General features: G+C 41.7%; 1 protein-coding gene across 4 annotated transcripts in view; it reads right to left on the reverse strand.

The window, feature by feature from the left end:
• hdac5 (histone deacetylase 5) overlaps window positions 1-16,333 on the reverse strand; it is a 52,499-nt gene that overhangs the window by 12,693 nt on the left and 23,473 nt on the right. For all 4 annotated transcript variants that reach the window (XM_056401233.1, XM_056401232.1, XM_056401234.1 and 1 more), the window contains 19 exons: window positions 15,631-15,720; window positions 13,463-13,722; window positions 13,181-13,325; window positions 12,955-13,060; window positions 11,674-11,807; window positions 9,282-9,413; window positions 8,965-9,074; window positions 6,957-7,073; window positions 6,213-6,324; window positions 5,926-6,018; window positions 5,559-5,752; window positions 5,360-5,478; window positions 5,045-5,240; window positions 2,483-2,594; window positions 1,239-1,372; window positions 695-815; window positions 480-529; window positions 286-393; window positions 130-185 (listed from right to left, as the gene is read on the reverse strand). In XM_056401233.1, coding sequence (XP_056257208.1) covers window positions 130-185; window positions 286-393; window positions 480-529; window positions 695-815; window positions 1,239-1,372; window positions 2,483-2,594; window positions 5,045-5,240; window positions 5,360-5,478; window positions 5,559-5,752; window positions 5,926-6,018; window positions 6,213-6,324; window positions 6,957-7,073; window positions 8,965-9,074; window positions 9,282-9,413; window positions 11,674-11,807; window positions 12,955-13,060; window positions 13,181-13,325; window positions 13,463-13,722; window positions 15,631-15,720 — 2,389 coding nt within the window. The remainder of the gene's footprint in view (window positions 1-129; window positions 186-285; window positions 394-479; window positions 530-694; window positions 816-1,238; window positions 1,373-2,482; window positions 2,595-5,044; window positions 5,241-5,359; window positions 5,479-5,558; window positions 5,753-5,925; window positions 6,019-6,212; window positions 6,325-6,956; window positions 7,074-8,964; window positions 9,075-9,281; window positions 9,414-11,673; window positions 11,808-12,954; window positions 13,061-13,180; window positions 13,326-13,462; window positions 13,723-15,630; window positions 15,721-16,333) is intronic.

The following is a 16,333-nucleotide window of genomic DNA, read 5'->3' on the forward strand; positions in this document are numbered from 1 at the left end:
CAAACACACCCACACACACACACCCACACACGCATACATACAAAAAAGGGTACAAACTGTAAGTCAACATGAAGATGTGAAGTAGTGAAATATCTAGTTGTGTAACAGTAAAGTTGTGGGTGAGCTTACATGGCAGTGGATTCCTCAGCGTGGTGACCTGGTGGACGCACCACCGCGAAGCCGTTCTAGTGCAAAAACAAACACAGTGTGAAGGACAGGTCCCACAAAAGTTTATGTTCAGTGTTTGTATGTGTGTACACACTTGTGAATATCTCCATGCGTTACCTTCAGCTCCCCTGCCGCCACTCTGAAGGCCAGCTCAATGACCGAGCCAACCGCCATGCGAACCGCCGCTGATGAGTGCATTTCATTCCACACTGTGTCACTGTCCACCTGCAGGGGGCAGCACAGAGCTCAGTCCAGGGCTTCAACTCTGAGAGATAAAACAGTATCAGATACTGACAGAAAGGTTGTCTCACCCCTATTCCTCCACAGGGAAGAACGGCGTACATCTTCTGGCTGATTGGACCTGAAACAACCAATCAGCAGAGGTTACAGGAACTGTAGTGTTTGAGCATCAGGATGCATTACAGAGAAACCACAAAGTTCATATTAGCATGTACACACGTGCATAAAAAATACCTAGACAGACAGACAGATAGACAGACAGACAGACAGACAGACAGACAGTTACCCAGCAGTTTCTTGTGGTCCAGTTTGTGTCGATTGAGCGGACTGGTTCCATAGAGCAGAGTGTGAAACTCTGAATGAACAGACTGGATCTCATCCAGAGACGCTTTACGCCCACGAATCCTCTGCTCACACACAGACAGAGACAGACTGAGTAAAGTTTTTGCATTTTTAATTTGCACATTAGAAAAAAACAATAATACAAGGGATATTTAGCAATTGCCTGTTGTAATAAAAAAGCTTTTATACATGAGATGGAAAATCCAGAAATGATGCATTTACAGCAACTGATGATAATAAACTGCCATGAGGGCTTTAACCGCACACTTGGGAGGTGAACATAAGCAGTACATAGCAATGCGTGCTGGGATATCTCACAGCATTGTGGGTTTGAGGCTTAATGTTACAATTAGCCTTAGGGGTTTCTGGGGTTAGGGTAAGGAGCTTGGGTTGTCAACATATGTCCTCACAAAGATAGAGGTACAAATGTTTGGGTGTTTGAGTGTGTGTGTGTGTGTGTGTGTGTGTGTGTGTGTGTGTGTGTGTACCTCGCAGCGGCCCAGCAGGCCCGTCTCCTGCAGTCTGGACCAGATGCTCTGCACTCTCCCAGCATGCTCTGGGTGGATGTGAGCGTTGCCACACACACACTGATGCTTCAACATCAGACTGTCATACACAAGCCCTGGAGTAACAGAGAAAGAGAGACACAGAATAGCACCTCAAATAAAAGCTGTTACTCCAATAACAGCTGAAGTGTGGGCTTTAAAAAGAAGTTGGGTAGAGATGGAGGACGCATAAAAAAATAGAGAAAAGAAAATTTCATTCCTGAGTATAACCCTGTCCCATCCAGTCCCCTGGCAACCTCCAAAGGACAATTGATACGGCTAATCAACAGAGGATGAAACATATTTATTCATATAATGATAAACTATCCAAATATTCACAGCTTTTATTACCCCAGCACAACAACAAATGTGTGTTAATGATCCTCTATGATGTTATTGTATTTTGTAGTAACAAATAAACTCCACAAGATGTCAGTAGCTCCAAGTGAAAGGTGTGTGATACATGCAGGACATTGAATTTAACACTGTACTTAAGGCAGACATAGTTTAATAAGACATATATATGGCTAATGTGACTTGAAAATTAAGATCCCAACAATCAGATCCCTACATCCGGTCAGCTGGAAACTCAGCCTCATCAGGATCATTCACACCCTTTTATTACTTCATACCTCCTGTCATACAGGTTGTTCGGTTAAGACAAAAGCCTCGTTAACAACTGCCACAAATAACATGCAGTTGAAGATTTGGACACTGTACATATTTTGCACTTTGCTACTTCTTTAGCCTTAAATACCGTATTCATCTTTTTACTCCATGTGCACTCTGTAGTTTTTACTTGTGAGACACAGCAACAACAAATTTACTTTGCAACAATCTCAGAAGCTTTTAAAGTGAAACAAATACAGGAAATGTTATGGTAATATTTACAGAGAACAGCAGCAACACAACAAAAAAACATAAACAGGAAGTGATAACACATCACAATAATGAGGCATCTTAGTTGGACATGTTTAACTGTTATAAAACAGGAAACACAGCTTTAAAATTGATGGTATTTCATTCAGTTCACTTAGTTTGTCTGAACGGTCAGCCAACAGAGAGTCAGATCTCTGTTGCTAAGCAACAAGCATTGTAGCTTACAGTAGGTGGACTGACACCAGTGATGTCAAACTCTCATTCAGTCACAAACCAGATGTGCACACACACACAAAAAAAATACTGACCAGTAGTAAAGAGGTGTTTGATGGGATTGACCGTGGTTGCAGGGGAGGACTGCGCTCTTCCCAGAGGTCTGTGGGGCAGGGAGGAGTGGAATACACCCAACTGCTGCAAGGGCTGATGGGAAGGGTAAAGAGAGACGAGAGGAGGAGAGACAGTTAGGAGTCACAGCAGAGGGATGAATCAGAGAGCAGTCCCTTCACTGCAGTGATGGAGTGTGTGTGTGTGTGTGTGTGTGTGTGTGTGTGTGTTTGTGTGTGTGTGTGTGTGTGTGTGTGTGCGTGCGTGTGTGTGTGTGTGTGTAGAATAGTTTAACACCAACAGTGCTCCCATCTCTCTCCCTGTCATCACACCCACAGTTTAATCATTATAAAAATATCATTCATAAAAATCAGTAAGAAAATGTGCTTCATAGATTAAAACTGATGATGATGATTGATTGATTGATTGATTGATTGATTGATTGATTGATTGATTGATTGATTGATTGATTGATTGATTGATTGATTGATTCAACTGCTGCACTTTTCATAATGATGACAATGGCTATTTCCTGACACTTTGACTGACAGTCCTGATCACCAGCCTCCACAGTGGTGTATGTAGGTGTGTGTGTGTGTGTGTGTGTGTGTGTGTGTGGTTCCTTTATATCTGTATATCTACAAGTGTGTGTGTTTTAGTGTCCACCCACACATGATGAGTCACTCAGTTTGCAGCAGGGAGCACAGCAACACTCCCCATATATAGACTCTACACAACATGTGTGTCTGCTGTGCTTACACAAACCTTAATACACACACACACACACACACACACACACACACACACAGCAGTGAGTCCAGTGGTTGAGTCACCGGCTGGTGATGTCACTGCAACGTCAACAATTGTGTGTGTGAGGTGTGTCAAGTCTCTCTTAGGTTTCTCCAGACACCACAGCGTGTGTGTGTGTGTGTGTGTGTGTGTGTGGTGGGGGTGTGTGTGTGTGTGTATTCCCATTGTGAAAGTGGTCTCAGACTTTTGGACACTGCAGTATATACATATAAATGAAGAGATATAAATTTAATGTGCAATTTTATATTCGAATCCTGCCCTTTCCTGTTCCTGTAAAATGTCAAAGCTTCTTTCGTCTTCTGATGACTCATCCTGTGCTTGTGTGTTTCTATCCAGTTAAATAGGATCACACATTTTAGACCGATCCATTCAAACCTCCCCTTGAATGCTGCTTTTTCCCCCAAACCACAGTGAACTCAGGTCAGAGGTGTGTATTGGTTGTTGCAATGAGGCTGAAGAAAAAAGATCAATGAAAAAAGCTTTAAAGTTTGTAGGTTCAGGCTAAAGGATAATATAAAGTCCTGACACACATAAACAAAGTCCGACTGCTGCTGCAGTCTGAGACTCGGGTTTTGAATGACTTAATAACCTTTCTAGCTAATTTGTCTTTCCTATCTATCAGCGTGTCTTGTATTGCACCTCGTCTTGCTGAACAAGCAACCAAACAAGTATGTTATAAAATAATTTTTTTTTCAATGTGCAAGTCAAATAAAAGTGAAGTGTTGGTTTGTTTTTGGTTTAGTGCCTCAGCAGTCCACATTTGAGGTTCACACACAGTACAGCATCACTATTTAAACTACATGCACACTGCCAACTGGTCAGAGCATCACACTGCCAGGCATTTGAGCTCACATTAGTCAAGCACAGTAGGTCTTGTCTGTGATTGGGAAAATACACTTGTCAAATTTTGGTAAATTAGAAACATGAACTTGTCAGTGAGAGCAGAAAACAGAAATGTTATATACAAGCTCACTCACAAGGAGCAGCACAATAAGAGAAAAAAAACCTACACAAATGCACTGCAGCTCAGAATTTCTGATTGTGAAAACTAGTGTGCAAAGGTGAAAAACACCTGCAGCCGCCTCAGGTTTGGGCTGAAGTAACGGGCCGACTGTTAGCTGCGATGAGTCAGATAGCTAATTCACAGCAAACATCTGCAGCACGGCAAACAAAGTGAGAGAGAGAGAGGAAAAACAAGCAGGAGGTTGGCTGATGATGCAATTGTATGATTCATCCCTCTGTGGGATGATGCTGCGTAACCAGGGTCCTGAGTTTAAGACTAACTCTGGACCTTAAAGCGGTGATTCCAAACACTTTTCGTCTGACGTAGCCCCTCATCAGGGATCAGATGAGCTTGGGTGCCCTTTAATCGACCCAGCCATTATGCTCCAAATGTATTTAATCAAACTGATTTTATAGTGGACGTTAAGTGACACTACAAAAGTGTTTCACTGTCATAATCATTTTAAATGTTTATTCATTACTTTACCTAACTATTCCAACCGGTTAAACATTTTTAACCTTTTATTTAACTACGTTCTTAGAATTATCTGCATTTGACCTGCTCCAAAAAAAACACATTTACAAATTTGATAGGATTTTGATATTGCACATGTAGAATACTCCTGGCTGGGAATCACTGTCACGGAATATAAGTGGATGTGGAGATACAGAGAAACGCTATTGACAGTGTGATGTTCAGTCTTTACGTAGAAAAACACTGTTTTCACACAAACCTGCGAGTAGCTCCCCCTCTCCTCTTCGTCGCCCTCCCTCAGCTGGATGACTTCTTCATCCTCTTCCTCTTCGTCCAGCTCACTCTCGGTACTCTCCCCTTTCACGTGCATGCCCCCACGCTCATCCTCACCCTTTAAGTACACACCAAGTCGCTCAGAGGGGGGTGTGCTGTCATCTGACCCCTCCTTCTGAAGTCTGATTAGGACAGAATAACAATAACATTAAGATGTTTACATTTACATATACAGAAAGAGATAAAGATGAAGATTAACCAATCATCAATACTGACAAATTGGTCATTAGAAATGCCACACCTGTGAGGGCCCGCCCCTCCGTCATCTTCCTGCATGTCATTGGTCTCTGTTAGCTCCTCCTCTGTCTCCTCTGGGTGGGTGGGTGGTGGCCTTGGAAGATCAGTCCCCTTCGATAGCATCTATTCACACAAGGTAATGTTAGTATATGAAAGTGTGCACTTATAAATGTGTGTGTGTGTGTGTGTGAGAACATGTGAACCTTGTAGTGTTTTTCCAGGAAGTGCTGGTGTTGCTGTTGAACCACCAGCTGCTGAAGGGCCTGGGGGGACTGGGGCAAAGGTGCACTCTGGGTACGAGCCAGTGGGCGATGGCGAGGCAGCTTGTTGACTGCCCGCATGCCACTGGACACGCCTCTCTCTGCTGTAACCAATGGCGACTGGCTGTACATGGGGACTGAGTGGGTCGAGGGTAAAAGCAAAAAGACAATGAGTTTGACACAACAGGTCAACACTGTCGTTACATTAGCAATGGACTTCAATGTACTGTACGTGTACATGTACGTGTGTGTGTGTGTGTGTGTGTGTGTGTGTGTGTGTGTGTGTGTGTGTGTGGGTGTGTGGGTATACCAGCTAGCATAGCCGTCTGTTGTCTGGCCTGCTCCAGTAGTAGTACATGTTGCAGTAACGAGGAATGGGCAGAGTGAGAGCTGGTCGTCTCGTCTCCGCGTCGTGCAAAGAAACATTATCATATCTTTACAAGCTCCAAATAACAGACTTTCAAAACTGATTCAAATAAATTCTGTCTGGTTTCTCCGTGTATGTAAATGACACTATACATACATATATAACATATAATACTATAATATAATAATTAAAGAATAATAAATTCATTTATGAACCATGGTAAAACTTACCTGCAGGTAGGGATGATGTGGAGAGAAACTTCCCCGTCAGAGCTCCGCCGCCTCGCAATGATTGGATGGCTTGACGCTCGGCCTCCTGCTGGGTAGACAGCTTCTGGGGGGCCTGGAGCGGGAGGAGGCATTACCATGGTTATCATACACTACACAATCACTTGGCCAAAGTGGTAACTGCAGGTCGTGGTCCCAGGTTGTAAAACTCGGTTATTAGATAATAAGTAAGTGAAATACGTGCAGAGTTCCTTGAATGATCATCTTGTAAATATTACATCCGATATACTGATATATATCCTGGAAGAGTGTTATGAAGATATTATTTACATGTCATTAGTTTGTGCGAGAAAGACACTAATCAACATGCACCTGACTGAGTCATAGAGTCAGGGAAAGCTAACAGTTAACAGATAACTGAACCTCCAGTTGACCAATTGCAAACCCTGAACAATTCAGTCAGCGTGCCCAGCTGACTAGTTTACCATCCACAGTAGTAACTAAGAGTTACGCCCAAGGAGCACATCATTAACTAACTATTAGTTTGTACAGTCACAGGTTACAAAAAGCCCAGCGGTTCAGCTAACAAAATTCATAGTTATGGGCTATAAATGGAAAAACTTGTATGTGTAGGTGTAGCAACAGTCACTCAGGGATATGAGGTTAGTGAATAGTCAGTTGTGCAGTATTGCTGCCCAGTGTCCACCTGTATGTTTTTATGTCAGTGTGTGTGCTGAGTAGACCAACCGTGATGTGTGTGTTCGCAGGGAGCCCCAGGGAAATATTTGGCAGCGAGGGCGAGGTGTAGAGACTCAGAGGACTCAATGTCCCATCAGCCCCCAGCGTTTGATGGAGAGATCTCAGCTGCAGACAGACAGACGGACACAAGGGCAGACTGGTTAGTTTAGGCGTGTTGTTCTTTCGAATCTTAGGTTGCTATGACAACCATTTACTGTAAACACCGACGAACAGTATCTCTCTCAAATCAAGTCATTTCACTCTCTGAATCCTCTTTCTACAGCTGCTTGTATGTATCTTTAATAACTATCTAATAGACCTATTAAACACATCTGCCAATGACCAGAACCATACAGCTGTTTTGAACCACTTCATGTTTACGCTCCACCTGCGCTTACTGGGATAAATTATGATGCTTTTGAGTCAACGTGGAAACACAAAAAACATGCCACTCCAAGACAACAACAACTGTACAATTCACTGCACTTAAAATAGCAATAAAATGAGTCTTGTAAGCTTTGAAGGTTACTACTTGCTCACTTGACATAATTACAAGTAGCTGTCTTAAGTATTTGATACCATTGGCCCTAGTATTTTTCCACATTCAACACCATCCTAGTCAATGGTCGTGACCCATCCTCCTTCAAGCATGGCATCATTCTACCTTTAATCAAAAAACTAGTTCCAACTGTGCTAACTTCCTGCCAATCTAAATTCATCTATGGTCCTGGAAAAAGTTTTCTTTTCACAACATATTCCTTTTTTTTTTTAGATCACAACAACATCAAGTCGAATTATAAATTACAGTCAGGCTTCATGATCTACCGCAGCAGTGAGTCAGCTCTGCTAAGACTAAGGCTCAGTTTCACACCTGTATTAGTTATTCAGGGTAAGGCCTTAGAATGGTTTGTTTATTATCAACAAAATAGACCAGTTTCAGTTATGATTGATAATCTATAATACTGCGTAGCCACTATTTAGCATGGTTTACCCCCTGTTTAATTTTCATCTTATACGCTTCTGCTAAGATCTGTTTTTCTTAACACACATCATTGCTACGCTGGTGACATGCAGCTATATTTCCCCTTAAAACCAAGCAAAACACATGCACTTCAGTCTTGGATGTTAACTGCTGAACAAAACTTTTCGTGTTTCCTTGAGCCTCAGTCTTCAAATGTCCATACATAAATTTATAAATTTATAAACTCTGTCATTACTGGTAGATTTTCTTCATTTGGTCTATTGGCAAAATAATGCCCATGCAAATAGACAAAACACAAACAAATTAAGAAAAAGCATCATCACCAATTTGAGCACACAACCAAGTATACGTTGTACTGCACAAACAGAAACCATAAACAAATATAGAAACCCCCAGCAAGAACATAAAACAAAACCAGATACAGAACCGTGATGCAAAATAGTAAAACACAACCACAGGAACGCATTGAACAAAAAGAATAGATAACTAAATTCAGAAATGCTGCAAGTCACACTGAACACAACAGAAAAGAGTTACAGATCCCCTTATAAATTAGTCTTCGTTACCATTACATGTTCTCAAATTAAGCCCAAAGGTGACCAAGCATTTTCCATTGCTGCTTTCAGACTGTGGAACAGTTTCTCTCTCTGTCAGGTCTATCACCACTTTTAAATCCTTATAATAACCATAAAACCCACCTTTTTAAACTAACCTTCGTCTCTCCTTGATTATTAATAAAACTATGAAATTCTTCAATTTGTCTGACACAATTATTTATCTATTATTTTATGTTCTGTTTTGATGTATCTTAAATTTCTCTGTAAAGCACTTTGATCCTCACTTGTTTTTAAATGTGCACCACAAATAAACTGACTTGACTTTTCTTAAACCACAGTGAACTGTAGGTGGCGAACTCGAGCTTTGTGTGCAGTGTGAGGAGATGAATGGATGACTGTGAAAATGAAACCAGCCCCTGTATGAGTCAGTGGTTATAACTTCTTTCAAAATAAAATGTCTGTGTGGTCGTGTGTATACCTCAGTCTGTATGTTAGGGACAGATCCTGTGTTGCCATTGGCGATGGCTGTATTGGAACTGTTGGGACTGCTGGGACCTGAACCTGGAGCGCTATTACAGAGAGAGGAGACTGGTCGAGGGACACAAACACATACAGAGAGAGAGAGAGAGAGAGAGAGAGAGAGAGAGAGAGAGAGAGAGAGAGAGAGAGAGAGAGAGAGAGAGAGAATGAGAGGAAGTCATCCTCAAGTTAATTAATACTAATTTATTGAGAGTGAGTTCATGTGTTAAATGCCTGTTTTGAGCAGACACTTGTTGTGTATTCATGTGTGTTCACCTGATATCTCTATGGCTCTCTTTTTAAAGGTGCTGATGACAGTTCCATCCTTCCTGCGGAGAAGCGGAGAGCTCCGCCTCTCTGCCACCTTCTGCTTCAACCGCGAACGCACCTTCAGGTTAGGTTCGGAGACTGGACGAGAGACACAAAAAAAAGAAAAAAAGAATAAGCTTGGAGCCAAAAAAAATCAATGATCATTTGAACCCTACTGTTTTATATTACAGTCTGTTTTCTCTGTATTTGAGATTTTTATCTTGTCATTTTTATTTCTAATTGTCTTATAATTAGCATTGTTGTATCTCTTGTGTTGTATGTTTTATTGTGAAGTGCAGTGTTTTGTTTTGCAGCGTATTTAATGGAGGTATATAAGGTGCCTAGTGATTTGCCAGCAGCAGACTGCTGTAATCCTACATCACTTGTTGGCTGGCTGCACATATTGGCTGGCTAGTTTGATTGCTGGATGAGCAGTGACAGCAGGTGTATTTTAAGGTAGCTTTGGTCTAAAAGTCAAGGTGAAGAGCAAGGAGCAGGAAGAGGAAAAAAGCATCCTGGTTTTATGGTGCTTTAACAGTATCTGAATCCAGGAAAACCTGATTACAGTTTGAAAATGTGGCACCAGGGCAGTTACTGACCGATCTAACTGAGCAACACTTGGACATGGACATGAAGGAACTGTTCACAAGTGGTATGAATGGTAAAATTTTAAATGTATGCTATAAATCCATCCATTTCCATTATCATGTGTAAGACTGCAGGGGCCTGGACACAGTATCCTAGAACATACTGTATTAGAGGATATTTACTGAGCATGACATCGCAATTTCTCATTTTAGCAAGGTAATTATGAAGAAGACGAACTGCAGATGTAAATAAGTCTAACTGCAGTTCATCTGATTTGCATAAGTGCTGCTTAATAACACCTGATGGTTGGCTGTTTTGATATGTGCATGTCTGGAAAACAGTGAGGTGCAAAAGAAAAAAGTGCTTCCTGCTGCAGAGCTTGGACTACTGGTTGAAAAGAAGACACTTCTGGAACTTCAAGCAAGAAACGGTCTATGCTGTGTGTGTGGAAATATTATTTAATAAGATGATGTTGTCAGTTCAACAAAAAGATCGGTGATTGAATGAAGATCTTTGGTAAAACCTTTAAGTTTCTTTAACTAGATACTTACTGTAAACAGATAAAATATAATATAATGGGCCTGCTAATACAATGAGCTGCTATGAGCCACCAAGTGAGGAAAAATAAATATTCAAGCAGGAGGCCATTGCAGGAAACAGTTAAATAGCGTGTTAATAGCATGTCAAACTAACTAACTTATCACCTGCAACAATAACCAAGATTTAGCATATAATAACCCATCACTTACCGCTACATTAGCTTGTGGAAATACAGGTTCATTTGAAAAAAAGTCCCTTTCATTGACTAATGCATTCAATGTGTAGCTGTGTGGATGCAAGTTCCAGATGCTATCAGAGTTTTGGTTAACGTTAGCGATTCTGTCCTGCTCCTTATTGGATTAGGGAAAGTTCAGTACAGTACAGTCATCATTACCAGAGTGTTAATTACTCATCTTAAAAGCCTTGACATTCCTCATCCTGATGTTTTAAAAATATACTGTTTAAAAACAGGAGCATGAACAAGTGTGCAAGATAAGCTGCAAAATGGAGGGTTTTGTTGGCGAAAAATGACAAACGTATTAACAAAATAACTAAATAAAGCAATTAACTAACATTTTCCTTTTCATAAAGGCTAGGGCTAACTAGCTCTAAACTGCAACACAAGAAAAATGCTGTTTCTTTATTTCCATTTATTCTACATGGGAAATAGTCTTTTTCCCAATATCATGATTGTAGCCATCAGGCACATGTTTAAGACACATCATGCTCAGTTACTGTTTTAAGACAAACCAACTTGAAACATTAAAAAGTCAACTTTACAAGAAATTAATTAATTTCCAGTCTCTCAATTTTTTTCATCTGCAAACTGAAAATGTGCAACAGAAAGTTGATGTGAAACATCATGAAAACATACTGTTGTGAATATTTCTGTGGGGACAGAACCAGGTCCACATCCTGACCTCTGACCTCACATGATCAGATAAAATGCTTTCACATAGTTTCAGGTACGTCTGGAACAGTGTATGTGTGTTTTATCACTAGGTTTGGGCTACCTCCTTACTGGTGAGTCAGACTGAGTCATCAAAGCAGGTACACACACACACACACAAACACACAAATATATATATATATATATATATATAAACACACCACCGTCCACACTCTACCCCCGCATTGTCTTTCATCAAACTATGACAAGTGACAATCTTACACACACAAACATCCTCCCTCTGTCTTTGTGTGTGTCTGTGCCTCAGTCTGTGTCTCCTACCTGTCTTGCGGAGTGGGAAATCATCTTTGCTCTCATAGTTCCCCAGCAGTGGGGGCAGTTTGTAGGAGGGAGGAGTTCCTGGTGTGTTACTCTGCGGAGGAGAGCTCTGCTCCAGAGAGGTGTGCTGGGCTCCCCTGCAGACACACAAACACAAGGAGAAAGCCAATTAGCTGGCTGGTAAAACAGTTTCACAATATTAAGTGATTAAGTGCTGCACTAAACGTTTTCTGGCAACCCGCTTAGTAAACCTCTGCTTCATTTAGTCATGTATTACAACTGAACATTGTTGAAAGATGGATTTAGGGAAAAATATTCTTGAGGACTGACACCAAAACCTGACATTTTTTTATGTTTCAGATCAGTGACATTTTTCTAGCTGTTGTTGGGACTGGTATGACATCATCCCATCCATAGCCCTTTTCAGGGCCCTTTACTTTACATTCATGTATCTCTTAATGTGATGCCTGCCTGTCATTCAGACAGAGGCGATACGATGGTGTGCTGCATATTCTCAGTTTCATCCATGTATTTAGAATGAATTAAAAATATTTCTTAATAGATTGAGAGAAGAATCTCCTTGACAACTTTCACGATTACTTCAAACTTTTACCTTGATTAAATAACAATTATTTTGGTGCCCATCAGTCTCTCACTCTGTTTGAGCCATCCACTCTTCATATTCAGCAATGTGATTTTGTCCCAAGTGATTGAACAAACTGGTGTTGTTACATTTGGTCACTGAAATTGTTTGTTTGTATTCGACTTTTTGTTAAGTGTTGCGTTCTGTGTTTTGTGAAGTCACTGTGACCTTTGACCTTTGACCACCAAAATCAAATCAGTTTATCCTCGAGTCCATGCGCATGTTTGTGCCAAATTTGAAGTAGTTGTGCAAAGGCATTACTGAGATATTGCATCCACAAGAATGGGACGGACAGACAACAGAAAAACCCCTGGACTTCAGGATGAGGGAATTGGAAGTGCTAAAATGCCAACTAATTTCTGGGTTTTAGGACTCATTCCTGCAGCACTCTGTAAGGGTTAAGACCTACTTTTTTTGCCCAGCTGGTGCATTCTGCGGACTTAGAAATAAGTTGGACAGAACAACTTACATTCACCAGCAAAATGACTGGGAATGCAGCCTACGTTTACATTAGGATAACAAAGACACAATTCCCAGAATAAAGTTGAGGAATTTAGTTTGAGACTGACTGAAAATGTAATGTTACAGTGATGTGACTGATCTGTCCAGAGACAGGTAGGTGGAGCTCTCAGAATCCTCACCAGCACTTTGGGGAGAAGGAATGGTTCAGTCCACCAGGACCTGGCTCTTTCTTACTGAGAAGGAACTCCTGGAGCTTCAGCTTAACCTCAGTACTGGCAATGGCACCTGCCAAAACACACACACACGCAAGACAACAATCAGCAAAACACTACACACTTGCTTGCAGACAAAGAGCAAACGTGTGGATAGCAGGCTGGTGATATCAGTAGCAGTGGTGTAACCTACTCTCTTTGCCTTTCTCCTTGTTCCTCAGCAGCAGCAGTTGTTGCTCCAGCCTCTGTTTCTCCTGCTCTTCATGTCTTTGTTGCTCCAGTTTCCTCTTCTGTTCTAGCTCCTGCTGCCGCTTTGCTGCCAGCAGCTCCTGTTGTTGCTTAAACACACACACAACACACACATTTTACTGGATGACTCATGATTAACTCACCAACGAATTAGAGATGAAAGTCAGTTTTAAAGGTTGCTGTCGAGTGGCTCATACTGTAGGTTAACCCTAACCTGGCTATCTACCTTCAGGTGCTCCTGCAGCTGGACTTCATGTTGTCTTGTTAGCACTTCGTGTTTTTTCTGGAACTCTGCAAACAGCAGCTGTTTCTGGAGCTCCTGCTGCTGTTTGAGAAGCACCAGTTCCTGCTGGAGCTGCTGCTCTCTCAGGGTCGTGTCCACCGCCGCCGCACCCCCAGACAGAGACCCCACCCTGGGTTCTGTCCGCAGGTCCACAGGGCTTCCTCCTCCACCTCCTCCTCCTGGGCCTTCTCCTGGACCCCCACCTGGAAAAGCACCACCGGACAAGAGGTCCTGACTCAATTGCTGATTTTGTTGTATTTGTGCATCTTTCTGTCAGTCTGCTGAATGTTCTGTATTTTGAATTTCTGACTGATGTAAATCATGTCCTTTTTGTTTAGTACATTCTTTTGTTTGCCCCTGCTCACTTCTCCCAGGCCATGTTCTTCCCTTTGTCTCCTCACACCTGCCATTCTCCATCCGTCCATTCCCCGGCTTTTCCCTGTCCCCATATCTATCTGCTCACCTGTTTTCCATTATCACCTGAGCTTCCCTGCCCACTCACATGCCTGTTCCCAGTTTCCTCATCACCTCAGCCAGTATTTAAATATACTCTTTATATATGTTCCTGTGTTTTTTCCTATGTGCCCTCTAGCTTCATTTAGTTACCTTTTGCCTGTATCTGCCTGCTTGTCCACTTGTCTTGAACTTCTCAAAGACCACCGAAATCCTCAGAAAGGACCTCCATCACACCTCAGAGCAGCCCTAAAGACCAGGATATGCCTGGACTAGACTACAATGTGTCAGGCAATAATAGTTTAAAATTAGGATTATGGCACTCACTTCTTCATAGGCCTTGATGCTCTGGGTTGTACACACAAAAAGTGTGACGAACAGAACAAGAGCCTGACTGAACTTCGAACAAGTGCGCTTGCTTGCTCGATTGTCAGGAAAACTACAAAATTTGTTGGACCCAGTTTGGACTTTAACAACAGAAAGGTGTGCGGAACAGGCTTTCAAGCACTTTGGTTGTAACACCTTGACGCCTTGACATCCCTTGACCTCTTCAGTAGCTGAAGAACCATGTAAGAGAACCATAAAAACAACTTCAACTGAGACTCTGTTATATTTTCTGAACAGAAGCTGCTGTAGAAACAAGTGACAAAATAATTACAATAAAATGATAACTGCTAAAATGCTGTGCAACTGTAGCACAAGTACAGTCACAGAGACAGCAAGTCGACTCAGTGACCCCATAATAGCTATCTTAAGTTTGATAACATTAGGTAACATTAGCCACCATATGCAAGTGATCATCCATCTAGTAATGCCAAGGTGCTATCAGTGGGTAAATCTGAAACTGAACTACAACCCTAAACCTATGTGGGTATCTACAGTGGGCCTCCCATTGACTCTTTGTATCGAGCATAAATTCAGCTTAAAACAGTACTTAGCATAAAAGCAAAATAAATAAATAAATTGTCAAAATTTATGCAGGAGTACCAGAGATATCTTTTTATTTTATTCATTCTTCTTTTTCAAAACCTGGTGTCTATATTACCCACAGTGCAACTTGACCGCCAACAGTTCACTCTGAGTTTGGGGTGTGTTATGCTAGTAGCAGCTAGTGTAGCCTGGAGCTGCTAGCCTCAAGCAGAGATGAGGAGCAGGCTACAGAGATCTGGTAAGCTCAGTTCTTTTTAACTCCACACCCACAGATATTTTCTCTTTCAAATTTGTAGATCTTTGTCCCAACCAACACTGACTCATCTGACACCACTTTATCAGACTTCATGCAGCTCCCTGTGGAGCCACAAAAGGCTTTATACACTTTTTCACATAAGCAGCACTCCCCAACATCTGTAAACAGACTATAAACAGACTTCTCCTTGAAGACTCTGACTGGTGCCTCCTGCAGGACCCTTGTATCTGCTGCACAGAACGGAAGTTGACTGGAGGACTAATTATGTGTTCAATGAGTTCAAAAAGCTTTGATTGGTGTTGTGCATTCTTTGAAGAACTCTTTTAAGTAACACCTGAACCCACCCAAGGACTCTAAACCTCTTCCACATGCCACTGATCCACTTTTAGGAAGCATTTGACCCATTTATTCGAACCCCCTTTTGGAGACCTGGACCTCCCCCTCAAGGACTCTTAGAGGACTCCCTACTCACCACCTTCTCCACCTCCTCCTCCTCTGTGCTCGCTCGCTGCTCCTACTGGGCTCTGCATGCCCGATGGGAAGCTGCTCTTCACCTCCACTACTGCAGGACAGAGAAACAGAGAGATAGAGAGGGAAATGAGTGATTGATGAGTCTGGAAAATGTTGTCAGGGATACAGCAGACTATTACATAATTCATTTCATACACACACACACACACAGAGAGAGAGAGGCAGTTCCCCTTTTATTCAGATGAGCTGTGATAGTGTTGTAAAAAAGTGAGGAACACAGTGTCTCGTCGCCTAAAAATAGCCTCAAGTCTAGCATTAGCCTAGCTTTAGCCTAGCGCTAGGTAGCGATGACTTAGAATTACCCTAGTATTACCTTGGCATTAGCTTAGCCTATATTCGGTGTGGCAAGGCTAAAGGACACTGCAGAATATGTTAAAATGTGCCATATATATATATATATACACACTATATATATACATACATACATAGTTATCAGAGAAACCTGCTGTTATTTATATCAGTATGTGGAAACTGAAAAAAATAATAATCATGAAGAAGAAAGGAAATTAAAAGAAAGTGCACTCTTGCTTTATAGAAATTAGTTTAATGTAGGAAATATTAAAACTAAATATGTCAGTCCCATCCCCTAGATCAGTGGCAATGCACTGCTTTGGATTTGTGGCAACCACTTGGACCAAATACTA

The sequence above is a fragment of the Seriola aureovittata genome, chromosome 17 (genome assembly GCF_021018895.1).
Source record: "Seriola aureovittata isolate HTS-2021-v1 ecotype China chromosome 17, ASM2101889v1, whole genome shotgun sequence".
NCBI classification, from domain to species: domain Eukaryota; kingdom Metazoa; phylum Chordata; class Actinopteri; order Carangiformes; family Carangidae; genus Seriola; species Seriola aureovittata.